This window comes from Peromyscus californicus, unplaced genomic scaffold, assembly GCF_007827085.1.
Source record: "Peromyscus californicus insignis strain IS unplaced genomic scaffold, ASM782708v3 Scaffold_16__1_contigs__length_79575227, whole genome shotgun sequence".
Taxonomy (NCBI): Eukaryota; Metazoa; Chordata; class Mammalia; order Rodentia; family Cricetidae; genus Peromyscus; species Peromyscus californicus.
Genome location: NW_026294458.1, coordinates 29,606,317 through 29,620,829, shown reverse-complemented (window position 1 = coordinate 29,620,829; position 14,513 = coordinate 29,606,317). Strand labels below are relative to the sequence as shown.

General features: G+C 41.2%; 1 protein-coding gene across 9 annotated transcripts in view; it reads left to right on the top strand.

Annotated features, from left to right (window-relative positions):
* Positions 1-12,962, top strand: part of Phldb2 (pleckstrin homology like domain family B member 2) — a 101,197-nt gene extending 88,235 nt beyond the window's left edge. For all 9 annotated transcript variants that reach the window (XM_052740813.1, XM_052740817.1, XM_052740814.1 and 6 more), the window contains 5 exons: positions 3,128-3,218; positions 4,133-4,279; positions 6,375-6,594; positions 10,405-10,490; positions 11,281-12,962. In XM_052740813.1, coding sequence (XP_052596773.1) covers positions 3,128-3,218; positions 4,133-4,279; positions 6,375-6,594; positions 10,405-10,490; positions 11,281-11,421 — 685 coding nt within the window. In that variant the 3' untranslated portion in view covers positions 11,422-12,962. The remainder of the gene's footprint in view (positions 1-3,127; positions 3,219-4,132; positions 4,280-6,374; positions 6,595-10,404; positions 10,491-11,280) is intronic.
* Positions 12,963-14,513: the final 1,551 nt, after the last annotated feature.

The window sequence follows — 14,513 nt, the reverse complement described above, 5'->3', positions numbered from 1 at the left end:
GAGGGCGAATGTGCCCACAACTTGAGTAATTCTATCACTCTGCAAATGCTTTTTTGTGACATAATCAACCACAAAACCAAGTCCGGGTCACTAGGGTTTCAGTATGGAATTACTTCTTTAATAGACTTATAATTTGGGGATATTTTAATGCATAGTTTTAAAAAATTCTTCAGCACAGCAATTTTTTGTTTTGGTCCTTGGTTGCCGTGTGTACCAGTTTCAAGACGATCCTGCTCCACAGCACATGTTCCAATAATCTCTGCATTGCTTGTTGGCTTGGAGTTCATCGAGGTGTCTTGCAGTATAATAGGGAGTAAAAGCTTACCTGAATAGAGTATGCTTTTGAAATTCTTTTCTTTTTAGATTTATTTATTTTTATTTTATGAATATGAGTGTTTTTCCCTGCATGTATGTCTGCACTGTGTGTATGTGCCTGGCTCCTGTGGAGGCCAGAAGAGGGCGTCATATCCCCTGGAGTTACTGACAGGTCTAACACAGTTAATTACAGTTACAAACAGCTGCTACAACTATGTGAAATGATGGTTATGTTAAAGAGATTGATTTTGATAATCATTTTACAATGTATGCATGCATCACAACATCACATTATGCACCATAAATATGGACAAGTGTCAGTTGGACACATACTCGATAAAGCTGCTTGTCTTTTGAAAACAAAAGACCAACAAAAACAGTGAATAATAAGATCTAAATAAATATAAATTGTATAAGATGTGATGAGTGAGGTAAGCTATGGTGAGTTTCTTTTGTGTGTAGGTGTGTGCATGTGTATATATGTGTGTGTGTAAGCTATATATACATATAATATTCCAAGTTATCACTTATTTATATATATACATGGTTTTTAACATTTTAATTTGATTTTTTTAACCTTTAATTGTGTGCATGCATGTTTGTGCGTATGTATGTGTGTGTGTATGTGTGTATGTGTGTGTGTGTGTCTGTGTGTTGCTGAGAATGGAACCCACAGCTTCCTGTACCCTAGGCAAGTGCTCTACCATTTAGCTATAGCCCCAGTCCTAATTGTTTTAATTGGGGGGTTTTGAAGACCTGTGGTTTATTTGAGACACGGCCATACAAGTGTGATCCTGGACAGCAGTATGGAATATGCATGTATTTGTATTCTCTTGTATGGCCTGCAGCATATAATATCCTCAGCCTTCTCAGCTGGGTCAGTGAAGTTTGTTCCCTTTCCGTCTGTAACTTATACTTTTGCATCTTGTCCAACAGCTAATTGGAAAAAAATAGCAAGAAAGAAAGAAACAAAGAGAAGGAAGGAAGGAGAAAAAAGAGAGAGACAGAGAAAGAAAGAAAAGAAACAAGTCATTGTATTCTGTATCTCATGGAAAAACACATGGATAAAAAGTGGCCCCAACACACACTGCACCCAGTTTTTAGATCTGTAAGATTCCAGTGTCCCTTAGACAGTCCCCACTCCGTGTCTGCTCCTAGTGGGACTGGCAGTTTTGAGAAGATGAGCTGTGTGCTCTGCGTTTCTGAGGTCCTTCATCTTTTCCGAAGCTCTCCTAGTCTTAGATCAGAGGCATCTTAGGTTTGATTTTACCGAAAATTGTTGAGGCTGGATGTGATGTCTCACACCTGTAAATCCCAGCTTTTAAAAGTCAAGGTAGGAAGATAGTGAGTTCTAGGACAGCCTGAGCTACCTAGTGAGACCCTGACTCAGAAGTTCATACAGGCCTGGGTAGATGACTCAGTCCATTAAGTACTTGCCACACAATGTTAGGATCTGAGATTGATCCCTATAACCAGGATAGATAGATAGATAGATAGATAGATAGATAGATAGATAGATAGATAGTCAGACAGACAGACAGATGCTAGGCATGATGATATAGACTTGCCATCCTAGTAAGGAGAGTCAGAGCCAGATTCCTTGGATTAAATGGCCAGCCAGTCTAATTGGGAAGGTCCAGGTTGGTGAGAGATTCTGTCTCACAAAAGTAAGTAGAGGGCTGGTGAAGAATACCACCTCTGGCCTCTACACACATGTGCACACACATGTACCACCCCCACAACTGTCCATATACAAATATTATTTATATGTATATGCTTTATATGACGTACTCCATAATAACCCGAAGGGTTCTGTGTATTACCCCTTTGCACGCATTCTTATACATTTTCTATGAATGTGCCTCTTGGGCTGGACTTTGTGCTATGGGACACAAACAAAACAGCCTGTCCGTTCTCAAGTGGACCTAGAAACAATAGGTGCTTGAGTGAGCACAGCACACCGTGCAGGACACAGCACGGCCCTCCATAAATGAAACATCGGGATACCCCCTGGATGTTCTTGCAGCTCCCACTCTTTTGGTTTTTTCCCTTCACTTGTTGGGGTGATGTCGTTTCCAAAAATGCATTTCTTTTGAAGCTCTTGAATCCCTTTGTGCATTTTCCCCATTAATACTGACAGGGAGGGCTTTGAACAAAACTTACTCAGTGCACCAATGCAAGTCACCTTGACACTGGTATCCATTAAAAAGTAAAATGCCCCCACATACAAAGGCACAGCAAGTGATTTCAGATGCTAGGCGTCATTCACACGGGACGTGATGGTAGTCTAGTTGGTAAGATGATTTGAGAGTTGGTAACTGACAAGGAGGCTCACGTGGCCGTCACTCTTAGACTTCAAGGCTGCATTTTGGATGTCCGCTTTTTAAGACTTAGCTTTGCGTCTTTGCTTCTGGCCGGTTTATACTGGCCTTGTTTTGTGTGTCCGTCTTTGACTCCTACACTGAGATTAGTCAGTCTCTGCTTGATTTTCAGACATGAATTGACTGGACCCTTAAGACCAATGACTCATGAGTGATAAACATCCTTCAAATTGTATATGTTTTCATTGTGACATGTAACCTGACTGTGTGTGTGTGTGTGTGCATGTGTGTAATTTGATTGTGATATGTAACTTTAGTGTGTGTGTGTGTCGGAGAGACTTATCAGGATGAACAAATGTGGATTTTTAAAATATATTTTTACTAATTCTTTGAGAATTCCACATGTGCAAACGATGTATTTTGACCACCATCCCCCTCCCCGACTCCTCCCCCTCAGCAAATATTCTGAAAAGGTTTTTTATTCTCATCAGTGCCAGCACATCCAACATTGCCAGAATAGAAGAGATGGAGAGACTTCTGAAACAGGCCCAGGCTGAGAAGACCCGGCTACTTGAATCCAGGGTAAGGCTCCTGCAGGGAGTCTGTGATGGGCATGGGGCAGGAGCCCTGCACTTACCAGCGCCTTCCTTCTGGGCCCTTCCTGAGCACTGTGACCTTGGGTAGCCACTCAGCCCCCTTTCCTATCCCCAAAGGAATGGGTCCTAGAGAGGTGGCTCCCAGGGCCCTTTACTATACTTTTACGCCCCGAAACTTCAGGCGCGTGCCTGCGTTTTACCCAGACCGAAATGGATAATGGATACTTTCCACTGCATTTCCCCCTTGATGGCCGCGTGGATGTTTTCTTGAGGGAATAGGGAAAGTTGACATTTCTTTGGGTGTTCTCCTGTCTTTCCCAACTCATGCTGACCTCATGGTTGTGAAATCCCAAACCCTATGTTATTGTGACTTTATTTCAGGCCAGAATCAGAAGAACTTCCTTAGGAATCCCCCCCCCACACACACACACCCAACGCCTTTGCATCCTGCCCTGAGGGCACCTCCTTTCCTTTTCCGCTTCCCACAAAGCTTCCTCCGTGACCTCCAGCCAGGAAGCTACAGAGCAGTAACAGGAATTGGAGGGACCTGTGACCTTCACCCAGGAGAGTCTCCCAGAGAAAAGCCTATGCTGCATGGCTAGTACTACATGACAGTTTACAAAGAAGAACCAAATGCCTGCATATAGTCACGGCCAGATTTTCAGTGAAGACTAACATTTAATTGTTGGTTGATTACTTAATGCCATAAGATGACTTTGGGAGCTATGCAGATGGTGATCATGGTTTGTGTTAGTCCAGGTTACGTACTGAAGAAACTAGCATACAACATGAGACTTGTCTAATGATAATTGGAGCTCGGGTGTTTATTAATTGGTCCCTTCAAGTGTGAATGTCATGGTTTTTAAATACTTATTGTTCTGTATGTATGATGGTAATTAGGAACGGGAAATGGAAGCCAAGAAACGAGCCCTGGAAGAAGAAAAACGACGCCGGGAAATCCTGGAAAAACGACTGCAAGAAGAAACCAGCCAGAGGCAGAAGCTAATAGAAAAAGAAGTAAAAATAAGAGAGAAGCAAAGGGCACAGGTCGGTCAATGTGGATGCATAGGGGTAGGTCGCCCCCTGGTGGTCATTTTGTAGGAGACATTATTTCTGACCAAATGCCTAGTGCTTGACAGAATGGTTAAGATGTGGGTCAGTGTGCAGGCTTAGAACTTTTCATTTTAGAACTTCTAGGGAACTACCAAGCAACTGACACTTTGCTCTATTCACGTGTGACTCACATATTCTACTCATGCTGGAGAGAGAAAGAGAGCCTTATATCCATTTTCTGGATACATTTAAAAGGAAAATACGCCTTGCCTAGCTTTGAAAGGTGCCATTGAAGTGGTCAATAAAAATACACACAGGGGACCATCTCTCTGACCCAGCGGTTAAGAGCACTTGTCTCTCTTCCAGAGTACTGGAGTTCTGCTCCCAGCCAGCACTCATGTCTGTTAGCTCACAAACTGCCTATGCCTAGGACACCAGCTCCACTGGGCCCAATGCCCAATGGACTCTTCTGGTACTGTACTCAAGTGCACATTTACACACATGCACACACACACACATACACACACAATTAGTTAGAAAATCAAATTAAAATGTTAAAAAAATGTGTAAATAGGTGATAGCTTAGAATATATATATATATTTATTCTTTAAAATTCTGCTAAATAATTCCATGCTTTTGCCCTGGGGAAATGATCTAATCATATAGTTTTCCTCTCCTCCTAATGGAGGAGAGGAAAGATTCTATCAGGCAATCTCTAGAAGCAAACTTTCCAAAACAGGATAAATGTAAATTGTACCAGCCCAGTTTCTTGGTGTGGTGGTAGTATTTTTTCCTTTTTTTTTCTCCTCTTCTAACCACATATGTCCCCTTTCCTACACCAATTTATAATACCTGTTCCTTCCATTAACCAACTCAACCAATTTAGGAGAAAACATCCATTTGGTTTACATTTCTTTCTTGGTCCCCATAGATTTGAAATCCCTGTACTTTTCACCATAGCTGCCTACATTGTGTGTATCTTCTGAGGATGAAGATTTTAACAATACTACATCATCTAAAGCTCCCATCCATTTCATTGAAGCTGGCCACTCATCTAGCAGACTCAAAGGCAGCATTCCCTCATCCTCTCTAGTTGCTGACCATTGGTTGGTTCTTCAGTGACTGGCCACTGTCTTTAAGACTTATGTGTGCTGGGGCTTTGGTAAGCCAGTGGCAGCTGCCTTACAATAAAGGTAAAATACTGAGAAAAAAATGGAAACTGAAATAGATCCTTTCATTGGATTATGCTCTGACCTCTGCTAAACTCTGACTGGCGGTGAAGGTCATCCATGCCTGTTTAACATCTGAAGCCAAACCAAAGGGCAGAATTCTATTTTAATCTTGATTACAAGCTTTTCCTCCAACTATATGATTAGATCATTTCCCCAGGGCAAAAGCATGGAATTACTTAGCAGAATTTTAAAGAGAGAGTGAGTATTTGGAAGCAGCATCCATGGTGATTCCTGGATGATGTGAATGAACCTTGACCCTCATCATTAGTGAAATAAGACATCCTTGCACATCCCTCGGGCCTCTGCTCCTATACAGCTGCCCACATCAGGTCCAGCATTGATTCTACCCCTCAGTTATTTTATCATCTCTTTTCAGAGCATATACCTTTTCTTTAAATCGATCAACTGACAGTTGTAACTCTGGGGGGGATCTTCTGGGGGTTATCCCTACCAAACAGTGTCTGTTCCATCAGGCTGTGGGTAGATTACCTTGGGAATACTGTTGTTGTCTTGTGGAGGGAGAAGGAGCCACTGAATGGCAGCCTATCTCATTCCTTACAGGGCCTCCAGGCTGACTTCTTTGATGTTACATTTGTGAGGGCTTTTCATTCTCTCTTCTACCCTTCTCAGGGAGTGGAATCAACAGGCCTGCCTTTAGCTGCTCCTTCTCTATGTAGTACCCTACTTAAATGTCTGTTTTTTAGTCTCCAGATGACAAGTGCCTTCCTTGTCATGAGTTCTTGTAAATTGCTTGGCATTTTAAGGCTTCAGCTCTACACTGTCTTCTTGCCTCTAACAGATGCCATCTGAACCGAAACAGTTATCTATAGATGAAATGGGCTTTGCTCCTTTTCAGGCTCGTCCTCTGACTCGCTATCTGCCTGTCCGGAAGGAAGACTTCGATTTGAGGAGTCACGTGGAGACGGCGGGCCACAATATTGACACCTGTTTTCATGTGTCAATCACAGAGAAGACCTGCCGGGGCTACCTCATCAAAATGGGTGGAAAAATTAAAACGTGGAAGAAACGTTGGTTTGTTTTTGACCGGAATAAGCGGACATTTTCTTATTACGCAGGTGAGTGATAAAACAAATTTGAAGTGATACATTCGAGTCTATTAAAAATAAAAGGAAATTGAAATTTATTATCTGAACCTAGAAAATGTGTAAGGGTGAGATAGTAGGGTCATTTGAACCCATGAGTGTGAGACTAACCTAGGCAACATGGTGAGACCCTATCTCAAAAAGAAAAGAAAAGTAACAGAGAAAGAGGTTGATATGTGAAATAATTAATGGTAATGGTAGTTTGATAGCTTGATAGGCATACATCATTTTATAGTCATATTTATATGTTGGATATGTTATGAATTTCATTTTTACAAATAGAAATCACATGACTTTAAAAATATGAATTAATCTAGCCTATTTCTGAAATAAACTATAGCCCAAATACATATTAAATGGAATGTATTTTTACATTCAGTTACTGGCCTTTAAACCACAAGGCCAGAACATCCCATGAATCTGTATTTATTTTTTGCCATGTGTCCCTTTTAGATTACACAGAGGCAAGCAGCCCCAGTTGCCAGTTGTTGAGATGTGGTCTGTAAGGTTCTCTGACCTTTCAAGCACGGAGAGTATAGTATAGCTCGTCAGTAAACTAACAATGAGTAAGAAAGCATTCGTTAAGTGTTAAAAGCAGTTTGGGAGTCTTAAATGCTTAACTGTGGGAACATACTTTACTGAGTCTTATGAAAACACAATGTACCTGGAACAATTATTAAAAAGACTGGGGTGAGGCACAGTCATACATGACAGGAATCTCATCACTCAAGGGGTGAAAACAGAAAAATGGTGAATCTGAGGCCAGACCGGGCTACATAGCTCGAGACCCTGTCTCCAGACAACAAGATAAAGAAATGAGTTAGCATCTTATTTACATGTGCATCAAATGTGAAACACGCCCATTATAGGCGTTAGCATAGTCCAAGTCTCTTCAGCTGCTAAGAAGGGGTGGTATCACCCCAGTTCCCATGTTTTAGGGTCACTGTGAGAGAACTTAGGAGAGCATGGTCAGAATCACATTTGAACTGAGGGTGGGATGAGAAGCCAGAACCAATGGATAAAAGGAAATACTACCCAAGGAGCCCCAGGCCTGGGGTAGAGAAATAGTCTGAGACCCACACCTTTCAGTGAAGGGCTCTTGGGGAATGGGGGGCTCCAATCAGCTCTGAAGTTGCTGGTTAGAGCAAATGGCTTGGCCCTCATAAGGGCCTGCTTTGTTATCTGGAGTTTCATAAAGGTCCACAGTAGCAACCTCAGTGTAACAGGAAAGACACCTGGTTCATAAGAAATCCAGCCTAGCATCCATCCACACAACACATAGACACGAATGTCGAGCAAGTTAGTATTTATAGACAGTCTCACTCAGAATGTTCCAACAGAAAAGATTAGAAGGCTTTCGAAGAGAGAGCATCTTCATTACTCCATGTTTCTCTGATCTGTGATTTCAGTTTTGTGTCTTGTCAATCAGATGTGTGATTCAGGGACCCTATCAACTTCTCTAAACCTCCCTCCCATCCTCTAACCCATGCTGGGCCTGTTTCTAAATGGAAACTTTTGGTGGCTGACTTTTCAATTTTATTTTAAATACCAAGTTTTGAGCATATTCAAAACCCTAGTACCCAAGTCAGTAAGAACTAGAGTCCTCTGGCTCTTTTGCATTCACATCGGCAGTGACTGAGCAGTGGAACAGCCTTGGGTATGCTGCCAATTCGGCCCTGTTCACAGCTGTCAATCATCAGCTATGTGTGCTCTCTATGGCCCTACCCCCATCCCCTTTCTAAACACTCTCAAGCATAGGCATAGATCAGTTCCCAGCCACTCACCATGATGCAGCTCAGGCTAGCCTTGACCCTACAAAAGCCACACCCCCTTATCTTATCATCCAGGTAAATGGCCTGATGCATGGATACTTGTAAACACCAATGCCAAAAGTTTTGAAGAACACTAGGCCCCTGTTATTCGTGACTTTGCCCTTCTAAAGGAAACAGCCATAGAAATGGGTCTGTAAATTGATGGGTTAATGGTGCTGAGAGAGATAGTGAAGTGAAGTATCTCACCCACATCCATCACCGATCCCTCAGCCCCCAGTGTAGTGAGGTTCATGTTTTTCAGGCTGCATTCTCCCAGATGAAACAGCCTGAACACAAAACTTCATTCCCCAGTTCCCTGCCTGCTGGGAACACTGACATTTACTTTTGTCTCCAGATTTTAATCTTAAATCTGTTGTGAGCAAACAAGGTGTTACTGTATTCTCTTGAATTAACCACAGGCTCTCTTCCAAGAAATGTTCGAAAGATACACTGACCTTCTCTCTCAACTGTGACTCTGTTTGGAATCTGCTGAGCATGATATTAATTAAAGCAATATTATTCAAGGAAGAGCAAAAACAAACACACAGAACTATGGCCCCTGGTCAGTTATGGTAGGAAAGACTAAGTTAAATGCAATTTAAGATAGAGGTCTGTGCTCTGGGCCAGTGTTTACAAACCAGCTCTATATTATTAGTGGGAAAAGGAGGCATTCACTCAGTAAAAATAATAAAATTCAATGAAGTCTACATACAAAGTCTCTTTGCTGCCACATGTTCTAGCCTCCCACTGGTAAGCCTAAAATAGATTTTTTTTTTGTCTCATTGGGTACACACATACACAACACACACACACACACACAGGTACACATACAATTTGATGTTTTACTGTGCTAGAGCTAAAAGCCTTATGGCCTTGGATTGTCAGGCAAAGCTAAAACTGAGTTATGCTCCTAATTGCTTTTCCACCGTTTGAGTCCAGCATTATTCAGTCTGTGCACGTCACATCATGTAGGGTATTTTCTCGTGAATGTGTGCAGGTACCACACTTGTTTCCACAGCAGCAGTGATGCCACTGTGTGGCTGGCTGGTCACTCAGTCAGTCTCTTACTGAGATTCAGGCGGGCCTTCCCCAGCTGGGTGTCAGCCAACACAGATCCAGGGCAGCCGCGGCTGGTGACTAGATCCCATGCAGTAAGCTTTTGAAGTGGCACTGAAGGCGAGGGTCTATGCATCCTTAGCTGTGTTATTTTTCTAGTCGCTCTCGAAAGGGGCCGTCTCTCCCGCATTTCCACCTGTAGCTCCTGATCGTGGCTTCCCTTCTCCGCATACACACACATCCTCAGAAACTGGTCACTGAGTAGGCACACAGCGGTGGTGAGCAATAGGCTTGTTGTTCCCGACGAAATTTTGTTTCGTTCTTTAATCTCAGGGCTCATCAGGGAGAGGCAGGCCTGTGAGTTTGAGGATAGCCTGGTCGAGTGAGTTCTAGGACAGCCAGGGCTATGTAGAGAGACCCTGCCTCAAAATAAATAAATAAATAGATAGATAGATAGATAGATAGATAGATAGATAGATAGATAGATAGATAGATAAATAGGCATCCAGGCCTATGTAGAGAGACCCTGCCTCAAAATAAATAAATAACTGAGTAAGTTAGTAAATAAATGCCTTTAAAAATGAATAAAACATTAGGCTTGTTCTATGACAGTTTCATACATGTGTAAGATGTGTTCCAATCACTCCCGCACTCACCCTATCTGTCCTCTACCAATCTCTTTCCCACATTCATGTCTCTGTGTTTTGTGACCCACTGACTTTAACCAGAGCCATCGTGTGGCCAGGGCTTTGGGGCTGTCCACTGGAGCCTGGGGGGCTCACCTAGGTGATCTGGGTTAATCTTAGACAATTTAAATGTTAGGTAAACATTTTAATGAGGATAATTAATCCTGAACTTGAGGTTTTTCCTGTTCATCGGCGGCACTGAAGTACGTAACACTCATCTATCTTTGCAGACAAACACGAGGCTAAATTAAAAGGCGTGATATACTTTCAAGCCATCGAAGAAGTGTACTACGATCACCTCAAGAATGCTAATAAGGTAAGTATCAGTTTCCTCAGTTTCTGCAACTTTTTTCCCTAGGGCCCTTTGTACTCCAGGCAACTGCTTTATCCTCAGCCTCTTTTCTGTTTTTGAGACAGGGTCTCACTATGTTGCCTGGACTGGCTTTGAACTTGTAATGCTCCTGCCTCAGCCTCCTGAGTTAGCTGGGGTTACAAGCATGTGCAACTAAGCCTGGAGGATTTCTGCCATTTGAATATGTAATTAAGTTAGGTTATTTGAGGATTTTAAGTGCTTTAGCGGTGGTATTCTCACGCTTTGGACAGATGTGTTCAGAACACGGCTGTAAGTTAAAACTGAAAATACATCGGGTAAATGATTGTTTTTTAGGGATAAAATCATGGCGAAATAAGGTGAGATTCTGGATGCAACAACTTGGGAGATACCGACAAGCCACTCTGCAGGCATTTTTGGAAGGAACTACTTACTATATAGTTAGGAAGGTGAATTGTAACTTATTAGGACCTTTAAAAGGCCAGGAATAACCACTATTATTCACTGAACATCTCCTGTCAGCTAGATACCATGTTTTACCAACTAGTTAGTGAATCAGTGAGCCTTGCATGAGATTTCTTATAGAAAGGCCAGACAGATGGCCCATCCTGAGGAAGGTGGAAGGGGGGGAGGGGGACATTGTAGTGTAGCATAAAACGCCTTTATAAATTCCGGTCAAGGTCGACTTTTAAAGCAGAAGAACCTTCACATGCCTTTGCTAATGTTCAACTTTCCAAGTCTTTCTTTGACATTCTTTTCTTGTTTGGAATTCCAGAGTCCTAACCCATTACTCACCTTTAGCGTGAAGACACACGACAGAATCTATTACATGGTGGCGCCATCACCAGAGGCCATGCGGATCTGGATGGACGTTATAGTGACTGGTGCGGAAGGATATACTCACTTCCTGTTGTAATGAACTTCACCAATGGTCCACTGCGGGGCAGACTGCAATAGTCTCTTGCAAGAATGAAGCCATATCTAGTCTCAGATGGAAAGGCCTAGCAGACCATCCCTTTAGCTGTGTACACTCGGAACTCTTTTCATACTGGGGAGCCTTCCATAAAAAAAGAAAACAGGGCTCTTAGCGAAAGAACTGGAGCTCCTTTGACAAAAATAAAAAACAACAAAAACACTATTTTTTGATAAAAGCATCATTTAGATGCGCATTTCTCATAAACTTTTTATCAGTGGATGTTGGTTAAATAAACTGAACAGTTTACACAATGTCTGTAAATATGTACTTAGAAATGTGAGATTACTTTAGAACCCCAATCATTGCCATTGGTAATCAACTGCCTTCTTTGCAGGAAGTAGCATTTTATAAGAATAAACAAATAAGTTAGAAGGCAACAGATTTTAGACATTTCGCCTTAATTTTTAAATATTGCACCAAAACCAAAGACATGGTGTGACTCCTGTTTAAATCAGTGTTACTCCCTAAATACTCTTTAAAACGGTATTTTGATGCCAACTCTGTAGTGTCCCCCCCCAGAAGCTACTGTGCATATATTTTAAACCACTTTCTTAAAAGAATTTAAAAAAAAAAAAAGCTCCTTGTTTTGCGAAAAGACCATCTCAGACAACAGAAACCCACAACATCAGCAGTTTTAATTAAGGAGAATACTCAGTGGGAAGAGCCTGTTCCATTGAAGATGTGTTCATTCCTGGTGCTGAGAATAAAAGCAACCAAGTGGCCATTTTTCTTTAGACTGCCTAGTTCCTCTTGCTTATGGGGCAAAGCTGTTAACTGCACCCTCACATGGCATAAGTATGAAACCATCTCTGTCTCACTGAAAAAAGACAACCAAAATTCAAATTAACGTTCTCCATGCTATATCTTTTTGCATATATCTTTACAAATAGCCTTGTTTTTAGAGCTAATTTTTTGTTGAATGAAATGACTTCGGGCAAGTCTCTTTTATAATTGTTTTCCAAGTGCCATTTATTTTAGCTTTTGTATTTTGTGTTTTTAAGTATGAACTCTTTCCTAAAACATGCCAAATGGATAGAAGTAGAAAATAATGACATGACTTACTCGTATATGTGAAATGATTAGAAATATCCATGAAGTTTTGTCAGGCCTGATGGGGTACAATTTGTTTTTAAACTTACAGTGTACTTTTTTATGTACCTGTATACATGTTACCAATAATAAGATTGTGCAACTGGATGATGCAAGGTTTTACTTGAATAACAAGGGACAAATATCATGACTGTAGGAGGCATTTTTCATCTGTGATTTTTGCAGCCTTCCCCCTTCAACTCTAGTGAGCTAAAACATTAAAATGCAAATGCTAAGATTTGGTTGGTTAATGTAAAGATCCAACTTGTCTGTACTGTACTTTCTCCATAGGATTGTAAGGGTGTTCAAATCAATTTGCATGTCTGAACCTTTTAGATATGTGTGTGTTAAATGTATTGAGTTTGGATTAAAGTGTCGACCTGATTTCACAATTGAAAGTAAACTCTGTCTCTCACTTTACAATCACCTATTTTTAACATAACAGAGGATGAGTTAGTCAGCAAAAGTTAATGGTAGAATCCACATAAAGGTTGATATGTGCTGACATTATGATTAGAAATTCATAAACTAATTGGAAGCATCTCTGGCCACATTCCTATTACTGATAAAATGTGGTAAATGCTGAAAAAAAATCTTACATATTATTCTTATCTTTTTGTATTGATTAGTTATTACTACCCTAAAAGGTATAATGCAAACGTGAAGGAAAGCTCTGAAGTTTCACTTGGGGACCTCTTTCTTCTGGATGTCAAGGAGAGAAGCTGCCTTAAAAAAAAATGCCCTTTACTTTTGTATGCTGATGAAAGAAAGATGACCCCAAAAGCCTTTAGAGTAAACAAACTGTTTTACTTCAAGCTTGTTACTGTCAGGGAAAGTATTTTGACAGTGCCACAAAGCCACTTAGGTTCCTGATTTGTTTTGCTGGTAAGAATGGATTGAGAAAGTAATCCATGGGTTCCCCCTTTTCTATGTATATACACAATACTTTCTTCATTAGGATAAGTCACATGATTTTTAAAATTCCGCTACATATAAAGTACAAGGAGAAATTAAAAACTAAAGTGGAAGAAGGCATGGGGGTTAAAAATATCAAGGATAAGTTTCTGCTGTTAAGATACAAGAGTGAGGTAGAATGCAGTGGACATCGTTACCTTTGGGATTCAGTCCTTTGGTGTCTACATCTGTCCTGGTCCTATATCCAAACTGTCCTATATCCGAACTGGCAAAATGGGTCTGTGAAAGCTCCAGTTTTGCTCCTGGCCACAGATCCTATCAATGCCTTGAGAGATAGTGACGGGAAAACAAAGTTTTATTGACACTATCTGACAGGTGGAAACAGAAGAGCTTTCATTCCGATTCCGTGGGATTTGTGGTGAGTCTCCTTTTAGCATATCCAGGTGGGTACCTGGCTACTTCATGTTTCAATGCTGCTCACAGTCACCAGGAGTTCCTACAACCTGAAAAGGGAAAATACAGCTATGATCTTTTCCTTCATGTTTTCTCCTATTTTCCAGCAAAGACAACTTTAATTACTTAATTTAGGAATGGGACATAGAGAAGTGAAGCAAAACCAAAATGATTTTTAAAAAATATCTATTTCGTCTTTATCAAGTTTCTCCAGTGTGTTCTAATGGATCATGTTCTGAAGACTCCAAAGATATGCCTGGATTTGCTTTTAACTCTGGTACCAATAACTGCTCCCAAATCTCTAAAGGGATCATGTCCAAGTTTGCTTCTGTCGTTGTGATAAGTGGCATGACCAAAGGCAACTTAAGGGAGAGAAATGTTTATTTAGCTTACAGGTCAATGTTCACGACTGAGGAATACCAAGGCAGGAATTCACAGCAGAGGCATGAAGCAGAGACCACCAAAGAATATTGCTTTCTAGCTTGCTTCCAGGCTCATATTCAGCTACCTTTCTTATACAGCCCAGACCCACCTACCAGGGGATGTTATTGCTCACAGTGGGCTAGGCCCACCTA